Raw genomic sequence first — 12,623 nt, 5'->3', positions numbered from 1 at the left:
TATATGATGAAGGAAACGTTTTCTATGAAATATTAACCTACATCAGCCATGTTGTCGTATTTCCTAGACCCACATTTTTAATCAAAACAGTAATTAGCCCCCTTTTTTAAGTAATTAACCCCCGGCAAATGTTTGACCATCAACATGGCCGCGGCGTCCGTGGAATGTTAGTGACCATGGCGACAACGCGAACAAGAGGCCGTGGTAGTTTCTGAATACCGGTTGCACGTCGCTCCTGTAAGTCCCAGGCTGACCGTTTGGCTGATGAAGGTTGTGTCTGTGTCTTTCAGACGATCACTCCAGGGTCCATCTGTCGTCACTAGAGGGAGTCCCGGACTCGGACTTCATCAATGCATCCTTCATCAATGTGAGTGGTGCCACAACGCCTTCATACCAGTGTAACGGTCGGTCGTTTGCTTTATTTCACCCAGCCTTCACCTGGATCAAGGTTGCGTTGGAGCAATGCCCGGTGTGGTGATTTTAACCAATTCCGTCATGTTCCTTTCTGCGGTTCACAGGGGTACCAGGAGAAAAACAAGTTCATCGCGGCTCAAGGTAAAGGCTGTTCTAACTGCTGGGTGAGGTTGAGGTAATCAGATGCCGTGAGTCATCTTGTGCCTGGTCCCAACTGACCCCCTTTCTGAAGCGCCCTACGGGTCCTCGGGCCAATGCGCTGCCCAGAGTATGGCGAAGCGTGCCATTTGGGATGCACTTAGATTTCACTACGCCCCTGCCCTTGTCTCAGGGTTCAGTCCAACCCAATGATCTTCACCGGCGTGGCTTCATGACATCATGTTAGATTTCCTAGACAAGCATACAGGCAGGTTTTAAACCGATGATGATGATAAACAGTGGATGATTGTGTATTTTCTGTCTCTCAGGTCCAAAGGAAGAGACTGTTAATGACTTCTGGAGAATGATCTGGGAACAAAACACCGCCACCATCGTCATGGTGACCAATCTGAAGGAGAGAAAAGAGGTAGGGTTAGGGGAAGGTCAGAGTTCATAAACTGACTTAAACCTGACTGGTTTAAGTTACAACAGGGGGGGGGAGTCAGCATGTGAAACGGCGTGTGAGTGTACGACTGTGAGTGTCTGTTTCTTTTCGTTTGGAAGAAATCCATCCAGCGGCAATCTCTCTGTGTGTCTCAGTGTAAGTGTGCTCAGTACTGGCCAGACCAGGGCTGCTGGACCTACGGCAACGTCCGGGTCTCCGTGGAGGACGTGATGGTGCTGGTGGACTACACCATCCGGAAGTTCTGCATCCAACAGGTACCTACGCCGCCCTGCGCTCAACCCCTCTAATCCTGTCTACTCCGGGCTCCTGTGTTCCGCTCCCCTTTCGGATCCACGGGTGTCGCCCATTTCCTGTTTGCCCCCCTGACCTCTGTCCGCGCTTCCTGTCAAACCCAGGTGCAGGTTTGGTACGCCGACAGCAAAGCTCTGGGATTTTTTTTATTTTCCTCTCAGTCGTTTGAAAACAAGTCAGACTCCTGAAGTCTCGACCCCTCTGCTACTCTGCCTCCCTTGGTCTCCTTCAGGTTGGGGACGTGGGTGGTAAAAAGCCACAGCGACTGGTGACGCAGTTCCACTTCACCAGCTGGCCAGACTTTGGTGTCCCCTTCACACCGATAGGAATGCTCAAGTTCCTGAAGAAGGTCAAGACCTGCAACCCCCAGTATGCCGGACCCATTGTGGTCCACTGCAGGTGTGTGTGTGTGTGTGTGTGTGTGTGTGTGTGTCTGTGTGTGTGTGTGTGATTATGTCCTTGAAGGTGGTTCAGTGACGCCTAGCTGATATTCAATTGGCTAACGCGACTCAGTTTTAATCACACCCCGCATAGTGTGTTCTTGTGCATGCTTGTCACTGATTATCTCCACTGGTCTCTCTGTCTGTCTGCAGTGCGGGGGTTGGGAGGACTGGGACCTTCATAGTGATAGACGCCATGTTGGACATGATGAACACCGAGAGGAAGGTGGATGTGTTTGGATTTGTCACCCGCATCAGAGCCCAGCGCTGCCAGATGGTCCAGACGGATGTAAGTTCAACTAACCACAATACTGCCCTGATCCAAACTTGACCGCGACGTTGCACCCGGTCCAGACGTGACCGCGACATTGCCCCCGGTCCAGACGTGCTGTTTCGGTGGACCGCCTCCAACAAGACAACTCTAAGTTCTGTCCTTCATGTGTTCTCTTTTAGGAGTCTAAAATGTTCTGTTCTCCCTCCCTCTCTCCACAGATGCAGTATGTTTTCATCTTCCAGGCCATGCTGGAGCACTATTTGTACGGGGACACGGAGCTGGAGGTGACCTCCCTGGAGGCCCATCTGGCCAAGCTGTACGCCCCCACCACTGCTGGCTGTGGAGGCATGGAAGCAGAGTTCAAGGTGATTAGGTCGGCACATCTCAAAACGGGGGGAAAACTGAATTCACTAGAGGGTCGGGCTACCTGAACGTTTGCAATGAGGATCGGTTGTGAAAACGTAGTGCTGCGGTGTGATTGGGTGATGAACGCGGCCCCGGGTCTAGGCCGTTGCGGTAACGCCTGAGGTTGCTAGTGTTGGTGGTTGTTTCGGTGTGGCTGGTCCCCGGCCTGGTAGAGGTAAGCCTGTGGTGTCGTCTCCCCACGCAGAAGCTGACCTCCATCAAGATCCAGAACGACAAGATGAGGACGGGCAACTTGCCGGCTAACATGAAGAAGAACCGAGTTCTCCAGATCATCCCATGTGAGTGACGGCGCCCGACAACCTGTTCGCTCCCCCGAGCCAGTGTCTAGGCTTTAGCTCCGTGTTCAACCCGAGCTGGTCGCCGCGGTAATAGCGTAACCTGTTCCTTGGTGTCTCCTAGATGAGTTCAACCGAGTGATCATCCCCGTGAAGCGAGGGGAGGAGGACACGGACTACGTCAACGCGTCCTTCGTCGACGTGAGTAGAGGGAGTCCCGCTGTCTTCGGGCCCGCTGTGTCTCTGTGGAGGCTCGGCCTTTGTTCACCCCCCCCCCCCACCCGTGTGTTCTCCAGGGCTACCGGCAGAAGGACTCGTACATCGCCAGCCAGGGACCTCTGCAGCACACCATCGAGGACTTCTGGAGGATGATCTGGGAGTGGAGGAGCTGCTCTGTGGTCATGCTCACCGAGCTGGAGGAGAGGGGACAGGTGATGATGCGCCGAGGGGGTTGGGGGTGGGGGGCTGATGCCGGGCCAAGTAGGAGATAGGTTGGGGGGGGGGGGGGGTGGAGACAGGAGGTGGAGGAGGGAGGACTGGTGAAGATGGGTGATGGGGAAAATGTCCTCTGTACATTGAACTCTGCTAACCATGAAATGGCCCACAGAACAGTTTGGGAAGAGAGCCGGCGGTACATCAGACTGGGGAGAGAGAACATTATTAATGTTGTTTTATACCCAAAACATCAGAGATATTTACTACCTGACCTCCTTCAGGTTGAAATATTACTACAGATCTGTTCCAGAACAATTTGACCGGCTGTAGCAAACAAGTGGCTCCATGAAGAGAGTGAACCTCTGTTTTGTTTGCACGGTGAGTTGGGTCCCTCTATTGAACTGTGTCCGCCTCCCTTTCTGTTCCTAGGAGAAGTGTGCCCAGTACTGGCCCAGTGACGGGGGGATGGTCTGTGGGGACATCTCCATCGAACTGAAGAGGGAGGAAGAGAGCGAGAGCTACACTGTCAGAGACCTGCTGGTCACCAACAATAGGGTGAGGAAAACCAACACCTTGTCAACATGGGTTCAAATACTGTGTCCTACAAACCCTCTGTCTCGTTCTTTCGCACTCTTTCTTGATTTCTCGTTCTGTTGGTTTCTTTTTCTCTCCTTTTTCTTTCTTTAGGAGAATAAGGCTCGTGCTGTGCGACAGTTCCATTTTCATGGCTGGCCAGAGGTGGGCATCCCCAGCGACGGGAAGGGCATGATCAATATCATTGCTGCAGTCCAGAAGCAGCAGCAACAGTCTGGCAACCACCCTATTACTGTCCACTGCAGGTAACGTTCACCCAACCTGGCAACCACCCTATTACTGTCCACTTCAGGTAATGTTCAACCAATCTGGCCACCACCACCAATCTGGCAACCACCCTATTACTGTCCACTGCAGGTAACATACACCCAATCTGGCAACCACCCTATTACTGTAACCGCTGGTAGTGTTCACCCAATCTGGCAACCACCCTATTACTTTCCACTTCTGGTAATGTTTACCCAATCTGGCAACCACCCTATTACTGTCCACCGCTGGTAATGTTCCCCCAATCTGGAAACCACCCTATTACTGTCCACTGCAGGTAATGTTTTCCCAATTTAGAGGAATGTATAACTAAGCACCTAAACCAGTACATTAGCTCGTGTCTATATTACTATTGCGGGCGTGCGTGCGTGCCAAACCATGACTAACGTCTTTTTTTCTGTGTGTCAGTGCGGGTGCAGGCCGGACGGGGACCTTCTGTGCCCTGAGCACGGTCCTGGAGCGGGTGAAGGCCGAAGCGATCCTGGATGTTTTCCAGACCGTCAAGAGCCTCCGGCTACAGAGACCCCATATGGTGCAGACACTGGTGAGGACGGTCCCCTCAGTACCCTGAGTCACATTTAGATGCTGAACGTTTGTCTTAACTGAATAGAAACCTGAAAAGTAGAAAACATTTCTTCCCCCCCACTGCAACAAACAAATGCAGTGCTAAAATTGTTGTTTCATTATTTTGAATTTTGGGTTCTAAAACTCTGTCAATTTAAATATCAAATGGACTGCAAGAATATTCCCCAATGTAGAATAATATGGAAGGATTGTGTAAATGGTGCTGAGTTTCTGCCATACCAAGTTTCTTGTCTGCAACAAAATCAGCAACTAACCACTGTCCACATCTTTGTTTTCTCTTTGGACATTTCTGACAAATACGTATACGCTGTTTGGTTTGGTAAACAATCTGTAGTTAAAACCAAACGATCAGTTTTGCCATTCAGTTTGTATGCCCAGGATTTATTTCTTGTTTAGTCGCGGAATACTTTAAACTGGCCATTGTGACATTCACGTATTTCTCTGTTTTCAGGAGCAGTACGAGTTCTGCTACAAAGTGGTCCAGGAGTATATCGACGCCTTTTCTGACTACGCCAACTTCAAGTAGGGACGTAGGGGACGGACATCACTATACGTTAACACACACACTCACTCACACCAAGCACACACACCCCCAACAGACAAAGAATTCCAACGGAACAAACGTACGGATCGTGGATTAGATGGCTGGACAGCCTGCATGCTCGGAGGAAAAGGGAATGGGAGTCATGTGACGGAGTCATGTGACGGAGTCATGTGACGGAGTCATGTGACGGAGTCATGTGACGGAGGCTTGTGACGGAGGCATGTGACGGAGGCATGTGCAGCGCTGCGGTGAACCGGACGGAGTGAATATCAGAGATGCCTTCTTGAATATTTTGTAATATTGATCTTGTTAATATAGCCAGTTGCTCCCCACCCTCTCCCCAATCGGACACCTCCATAATCCACCCCATGTAAATATACTTACTCTGTCACATTTGTAGTTTTGTTGTTAGTTTTTTTTTTTTACACTTTTTTTTTTTTTGACTGCATTTTTAGGGTGACATTTATAATGTATTTTATTGGTATATATGAATATATATATATAAATATAAATATATATATATATATATATATATATATATATATATATATATATATATATATATATATATATATATATATATATATATATATATATATATATATATATATATATATATATATATATATATATATATATATATATATATATATGAATATAAATCGGACACTTAAGAAGCTTAAGTCAAAAATCAAGCGTTGCAGGATTAGTGTTAGTGTTTTTCGTAACTGTTGAGTGACAGAGTTACATCGTTGTTGTCTTCTACTGATTTAGGCTGCAGCTTCAAGCTGATAGGTCGACGTCAGGTGAATGAATTTATGCAGCCAATGACTGGTCTTCTGTTCACCTGCACATACGCACTCACGGGGACGCAGCTGGACAGGAACACACGCAGGATTCGCCGTAATGGCTCTGCAAATCGCACTCGGCCGATCACATTGCCCTTCTGACTAGTTTTCCAATGAGTTCACGGTTCACACCAAGGCGAATGAGCTCTGGCGTTTGCCGAGCCCGCCGTTACACAAGAGCAGAGGACCCCAGAGCCCATTTGAAAAGCTCAGGACGCAAACCACCTGTCTGGGCTTTCACCTGTGTTCTTGTCTCAGTTTTGCCTTTTCCACTCTGAACTGTTATGGTTACCCTTTGGGGAAGGCAAGCTGATCCAGGGCTTGCTTCTAGATGGCCTCCCCACCCTGCTGAAGCTGCTGCTGGCCACACTTCTCACACGCGGTCCAGGACATTGTGGCTTTGCTGCTTTGGTGTTCAAGGACGCGTGGAAACGGTGTCATGTAGGTGGGCCTGTACATCCTGGCTGTCTGTGTTTACATTTGAATGTTTAGGAATTCGCCCGTACCGAAAAAGAAATGAATATATTGAAATGTAAGGATTATGCTGAAAATTCGCCTGACACTTTAAATATAGCCTTTGCTTGGTAATGATTTGTATAACTTCCTTATTTTGTCCTCAGGCTTTTGGGTACGCATTTGGGTTGGAAACAAGGTTGGTGGACATAATACAGGGATTATTTAAAAATGTAAATAAATCCAAGTAGATTATGGGTAGAATTGACTTCTTAAACATTTGTGGAACCTGCATTGCCTCCATTTTGTTGCATCATAAAAATGAAATAATTTGCGTGTTTTCATATTTACTTGCTTACAGTTAGAATTGGGGAAAACTATTTATGTATAATTTCATCTTTACTTAAAATTTAAATGTACTGCATTTCCTTTCGGTATAGGTTGATAGAGAAGTTAGAGTCTAAATGAAGACGTTTTTCAGCTGGGGCATGTTCAGGATGGAGATATATTGTAGTTTTCAAATGTATTGCGTGGAACAGATTACTGCCATCTGTAGAGGAGTTTGTGAGTTTATGTTTGTCATCGGTTGTGTCTGCTCAATGTTTGTGTTTTTTCATTGAAATATAATTCAACACCAAGATTACTAATACTTTTACATGTTTTTTATGTGGTTGCTTTCATACCCCACAAATGGATACATTGTTACTTTTATTGTTGAAATGTGTGATATGGAATGTTTGCAGTGATTTTCTTTTTAATTTTTTTCTTCAAAATGGCTGCCTTTAAGGACAGCTTGACTAGAAACACACACTATGGGTTTGAATGAGGTCACTCAGCGGTGTGCCTCCCTTTACATGCAATTATAATGAAAGATAAATGATGTCAGTAAGCTAGCACCAAGGCCCAGGTCAATTCTATCTCATTTCGGTCAACGCAGGAAATTACTTCCTGTACTGGTTCTTTCAATGTATAAATAGAATTTCACTGTGTGTACTTTGTTGTTTGAGTGCAAATGGAATTGACCCCGCCCCTTGTCGGTTAGCCAATCACAGCTGCCAATTGGCCTCCGAGGATTGTAATGAAACAATCAGGTGTGAGATGCAGGTTGTCGGATGTGTATGATGCCCATCCACTTGCCCAATGAACAAAGGTGCTAACTCAAGCCCATCCTAAGATGCCCACCTAATGTCTGCACGGTATGATTGTATATGGCGTAACTGACATGAGGCTTCAGTTTTCACTTTTGATCAGGAAATGTACGTCAGTTGTGTGAGCTGCCATTCTGTTTCTCTATTGGTCTGTGGCGCTGAACGATGAGCTCGAGAACCACGGAGATCAGACAAGCCTAGTCGATACCAAACTCCTTCTCTTCTACATACTATTGGTCTGATCACATAGGTTCAACATTTTTTTTTTTATCACTAGGACATAAGGAACGGCCACAATGTTGTAGTGGAATACCTTAACCGCACACAACCCCTGCGGTTTATGAGTTGGAATGGATTGGTTTAGCTTCTCGCTTCAAGATTTATAAGTTTTATAAGCAGAAAGGAAATTGCACAATCCAACTCGGTTGATTTGCTTCAATCAAGTGGGATCATGAAACATTGCTTCTGAAATTCTGAAAAAACAAGCACCATTGAGAATTGTTGAATTGTTGACGCTTGCACTATTTGCACCAAAAAAAAATGCCCTTAAAATGCCAACCAATGATACAAAGGCCAGACGGGTAACATGGCCGTTACTTGATGTCAACTTGGGTTGCAAAATTCCGCTGTAAGAAATCCACATCGGGGGATTCCCGTGGCTTACTCCCATCCGATACCAGGAATTCTGAAAAAACGTGCTTTATCGTTTAGTTTTTTGTGGAATTTTACATCCCCAATGTCAATGTAGAAGAGGCCTTTCGAAAGCCTCTAGTTACAATCTGTAGTTAGGCCTCTTGTTCTGATGGGTTTAATCCCAGGATATGGACAGCTAGTTAAAGACCTCCCCACCCCCCGGAGGTCTACCCTGGATCACAGGCCACCAGTCGCTTAACTACTGTGAGCGTCGTTTCAGGTCGCATTCAGTTCCAGAGCTCTGAAAGTGCCCACATGTTACAATTTGTGCCATTTTTATTTCCTTTGCCAGGCTCTTGGTCGGGCTTGCTGTGTGTGGGGAGGTTTTACTTTTTGGAGCGATGAAGGATTGCTGTTTCTTTACACCTTCATTTCATTCTGTGGCTCTGAATGTCTGACCATATATCATCACCTGTCTGCAATGACATTGTGTCAACGCCCAGAGCCACTGACTTAAGGCTTAACTCTAGAAAGTGCCTGACGTGTTGATTATGTGTAAAATAGGTTAACTGCCTCTCTCGCCCGTGGGAGCATGGCACAGGAGTAATGATGGTTGGTGAACTAGAATCAACCTACAGACTGACATCTGTCTCCACCATCCCTTCTCCTCACTTTTTCTGAGCCGTCATATATAACTTCAAAGACAAAGTGTGTCTGTAAACAGCCCTTATGCTGGAACTGCCACTTTGAGCAGGACCTTTTTTTTGTTTTGTTTTCCCCACTGGCCTGATTTAATTTCATGCTGTAATGCAGGGTTCCATTCCAGTTTCACTCCACTCCATTCCATTGTTTTTAGCAGCTGTGTCTTGACACCTCATCTTCATTCCACTGAAGTGCTGGACTATTCCTTCATTGTGGTCCCTTGTTGGGTCCGCTGGTCTAACGCTTACCCAGCATAGTGGGTAAAATATGGTGGGAGGATGTGTTGCCCTGGCTAACCCCACCTACATTGCCCTGGCTAAACCCCACCCACCCCCCTCCCACAGTCACAGTTATGTTGTTTCCTGATAATTTCTGAGGACCGCTAGGTTGGCCTCAGCCTTTAAGCCTGATTGGCTGCTGAGAGAAATATGACATAATGCCCAAGTAGAGCATTCGTAATGTCCCTGATGGAGTGACATAGCAAGGATGGAGGAGTGGGGTTTCTTAGGGGTTTACCAGTCTATCTAGGTCTCTCCCACCACTAAGCCTGTCTCTCTCCTCCTCCTATTCTGCTGTTCCTTGGAGACCCTCTAAGATGTCTCTTGTCCTTTAACTCCTGTTCTTACCCTTTTCCTCTCTTTTGCCGTCATCTCGTGTCCCAGGGCTGGAATGGTCTCCCCTATAACCGCTCTCTGCCCCACTCCCTTCTGTACATAATGTAAGGTTATTTATATTTCATTCCTGTCTACTGCCTTGGTTTTTATTTTATTTTCTTGTCTTTTTTTTATGTAGATTAAGTTGTACTGGGACCATTTTGAGAAGTATTAGATGTTTTTGTGGCTATTTTCAATTTGGTATTATTGTCTTAAGAATATTATTTTAAATTTTCATCAATTCAAGTGTTTTGTTATTCAAATAATTTGAATATATGTGTATATATAATTATATATGATAAAATTATATATAATTATATAATGCCAAATGGCCTTTCTAAGCAAGATACTGTTCAAACCTAATAAAGTGCTTGAGATTTTCTTATCTGTGTGTTACTTGTATAATACATACAGCATTATCCCATGCAATATAAAACAGTTACTGCTCTTTAGTGGACATTAATACAGTTTCAGCACTATGTACACTGCCTTCGGAAAGTATTCAGACGCCTTCACTTTCTCGACATTTTGTGGTAATGACCAAATTTTTGGTAGATTTCATTATTATAATTTGTTTTATCTACCTACACAAAATATCCTATAATGATAAAGTTAAATGTTTTGATTTTATTTGTGCCAATTTATAAATAAATAAAAATATGTACATAAGCATTTAGTACTTTGTTTCATCCCCTTTGGAAGTGATCGCCGCTGGGTATGCCTCAGTCTCCTAGTCCCTGCCGCTGAGAAGCATCCCCATAGCATGATGCTCACAAAACCATGCTCCTCTGTAGGGATGCTATTTGCCAGGGTATTTTTGCCAGATTTGCCACATTTGGTGTTCAGGCCAAATAGTTTTGTTGTGATGGTTTGTTTTGAGATTAAATGCAATGTTGAAGTGCGGTAAAAAGGTGGCACCCTTTAGAGCGAGTTCTTTCTAGGTGTGTCACGGCACTATGCCGAACTGCCAGGACTGAATCCTCCGCTGTTCTTCATGTACCCAAACTCCATTGGGATGGTTAGCATCTCCCTTCCATCCAAGGCCTTTGGCTCCCATGGCTTCCACGTGCCTCCGGATTATCAAAACCACCATTAAGTGTTGAGTCTGTTTTTCCATCTTTTACGTTTCTTCCTGGCTTGTCATGCGAGTTGCTATGCTCTGTTAGGCCTGCCTCAGATTCCCAGGGTGGAACATTCCCCCTTGTTGCTTTCCATTATCTGGGTTTTTTGGTACTTCACGCTTCTGCAGATGTTTTCACTTCTCTGTGGTTGCCAGCCAATTGCACTGTGTGATGATGACTGATGTGTTTGCCTCAATACACATCCAGGTCAGGCACTGTATTGAGTTTTGGTCTGGACAGGATTTCAATCAGTGTTTAACCTTTACCCTCAATTAAAAATTAATGCTGCGTTTCTAATTACAGATCAGAGCCAGGGCGGTGTTGGAATGTGTACCAACGACAATAGAAACATCTAATGGGATTAGTCCCTCTACATTTTTACACATCAAAATATTGGAAAATATGTATTATTGTGAAAGCATATATTAAAAGAGTGAACTGATTTTTTTTTTTCTTTTCATTTATGTTATGGGCAAGCGGAAAGAGAGAAATAACAGCTTTATTTTCAAGAGACAAGTAATCATGTAGTAATCGTAAAACGAATGCGCCTCACCTTTAAATATGTAGCTACTACCTCAACTTTAATATGTCTTAACCACTGAGAAACATTATTTCAAACACGTCTATTCAATGCCTTTTCAACCAGGAAGATGTATTTTCAACGTCCTTTGCTCAGTGGGGACAAACTGCACTAATGACATGCTTGTGATATCAATACGTAAAGAAAATATCATCAATACAGTAATTTTGGATGTCATATTTTTGTAATATAGCTGATCCCCAGAGCGACTCATTATTTTTACTCATCTTCCAGTAGTTGTAAGAGAGCGATGTATCACAGCCAAATATACTGTACACATAATCCCCATTTTCTTTTTTTTGCAAAAACTATTTAAGCTATTGAAAGTTCACTGATAATATTTTTAAAGTTCACTCCCAGCCACAATTGAAATGGGAACATGAACAGGGAGCAATAGGATGGAACACTTAGAATTGTTTGGGAAATGAACTCATATGGTCATGCTATTATAGCCCACAACCAGATAACATACTTTACATTATTTAGCGTCTAGTATGCATTTGATTAAAGCTCATAGAAAGGGTTTGGCGATTCTGCCCTTCAAAAGCTGCTCATTGTCCAGGCATTTGCTCCAGCCCAGCAAATGTACCTGATTTAACTTATCTAAAGGTCAGGGTTAAAAATGTACTGATTTAGTTGTGCTACTACTGGGCTGAAGTAAAAACCTGCACACATTGCTTAAGACCTCTCCAGGTCTGGAATTTTCCATTTTGTCATTACCCATTTTCTGTGTGATCCAACCAGATGGTCCCAAAAAGTACTGATCTGGGAGCAAGTCTCCCCTCTCCATTACGGTTTGAAAGGCAAACCTGGCGCTAGATGAACTGATCCCATCCCACATGCTCCCTGAAGATGTTTTGGCAGGGGTTACAAGGTCACTGTGACTCATGCAGAGCTCTGACATCATGTCCTCCTGCTTCCTGCTCTTCCCTCGCGAAGACGGCCTCTTGTCCTCAGCAGATTAACCAAGTCAATAGCAAGACACCCTGTCTGTCTACCGTCTGGCAGGACCTCCCGCCACGCATTTTAAACAAGAACATTTGACGGCCGCCAAATGAAACCCTCCAAGCGAAAGGGCTTGTCAGGCCGGAACCAGGAGCGACTGTGGCTGCGTCTGTGTTTGCTTGTGCTTGTGTTTGCTTATCGTCCAGTATCCCCATGGTCACCATGCCTTGGCGGTCATTCCGTTGTGATGGAGGTCGAAGTGACAGGCCTAGACATCAATTTAAACAGGGGCCTAGACAGAGGAAATGGGACTTGGCCTAGGACTCAGTGATACTCAACCCCTGGTCTGCAGACCTACACTAGAACAGGCTTAGTTCCAAATTTCAATTTC

At 45.2% G+C, this 12,623-nt stretch overlaps 1 protein-coding gene across 8 annotated transcripts in view; it reads left to right on the top strand.

Moving 5' to 3' along the window:
• ptpra (protein tyrosine phosphatase receptor type A) overlaps window positions 1-5,618 on the top strand; it is a 32,151-nt gene extending 26,533 nt beyond the window's left edge. For 6 of the 8 annotated variants that reach the window (XM_029114266.2, XM_029114270.2, XM_029114264.2 and 3 more), the window contains 14 exons: window positions 291-367; window positions 519-555; window positions 882-979; window positions 1,117-1,272; window positions 1,542-1,708; window positions 1,903-2,038; window positions 2,242-2,388; window positions 2,634-2,727; window positions 2,849-2,925; window positions 3,021-3,155; window positions 3,589-3,714; window positions 3,847-3,998; window positions 4,429-4,564; window positions 5,057-5,618. In XM_029114266.2, the coding sequence (XP_028970099.2) occupies window positions 291-367; window positions 519-555; window positions 882-979; window positions 1,117-1,272; window positions 1,542-1,708; window positions 1,903-2,038; window positions 2,242-2,388; window positions 2,634-2,727; window positions 2,849-2,925; window positions 3,021-3,155; window positions 3,589-3,714; window positions 3,847-3,998; window positions 4,429-4,564; window positions 5,057-5,131 (1,613 nt within the window). In that variant the 3' untranslated portion in view covers window positions 5,132-5,618. The remainder of the gene's footprint in view (window positions 1-290; window positions 368-518; window positions 556-881; window positions 980-1,116; window positions 1,273-1,541; window positions 1,709-1,902; window positions 2,039-2,241; window positions 2,389-2,633; window positions 2,728-2,848; window positions 2,926-3,020; window positions 3,156-3,588; window positions 3,715-3,846; window positions 3,999-4,428; window positions 4,565-5,056) is intronic. The other 2 variants (XM_029114268.2, XM_029114271.2) reach the window with 2 other exon arrangements.
• The last annotated feature ends 7,005 nt before the right edge of the window (window positions 5,619-12,623 follow it).

This window comes from Esox lucius, chromosome 17 (genome assembly GCF_011004845.1).
Source record: "Esox lucius isolate fEsoLuc1 chromosome 17, fEsoLuc1.pri, whole genome shotgun sequence".
NCBI lineage: Eukaryota > Metazoa > Chordata > Actinopteri > Esociformes > Esocidae > Esox > Esox lucius.
Note: the sequence above shows the minus strand (reverse complement) of the source record. Positions and strands in the feature narration are given on the sequence as shown.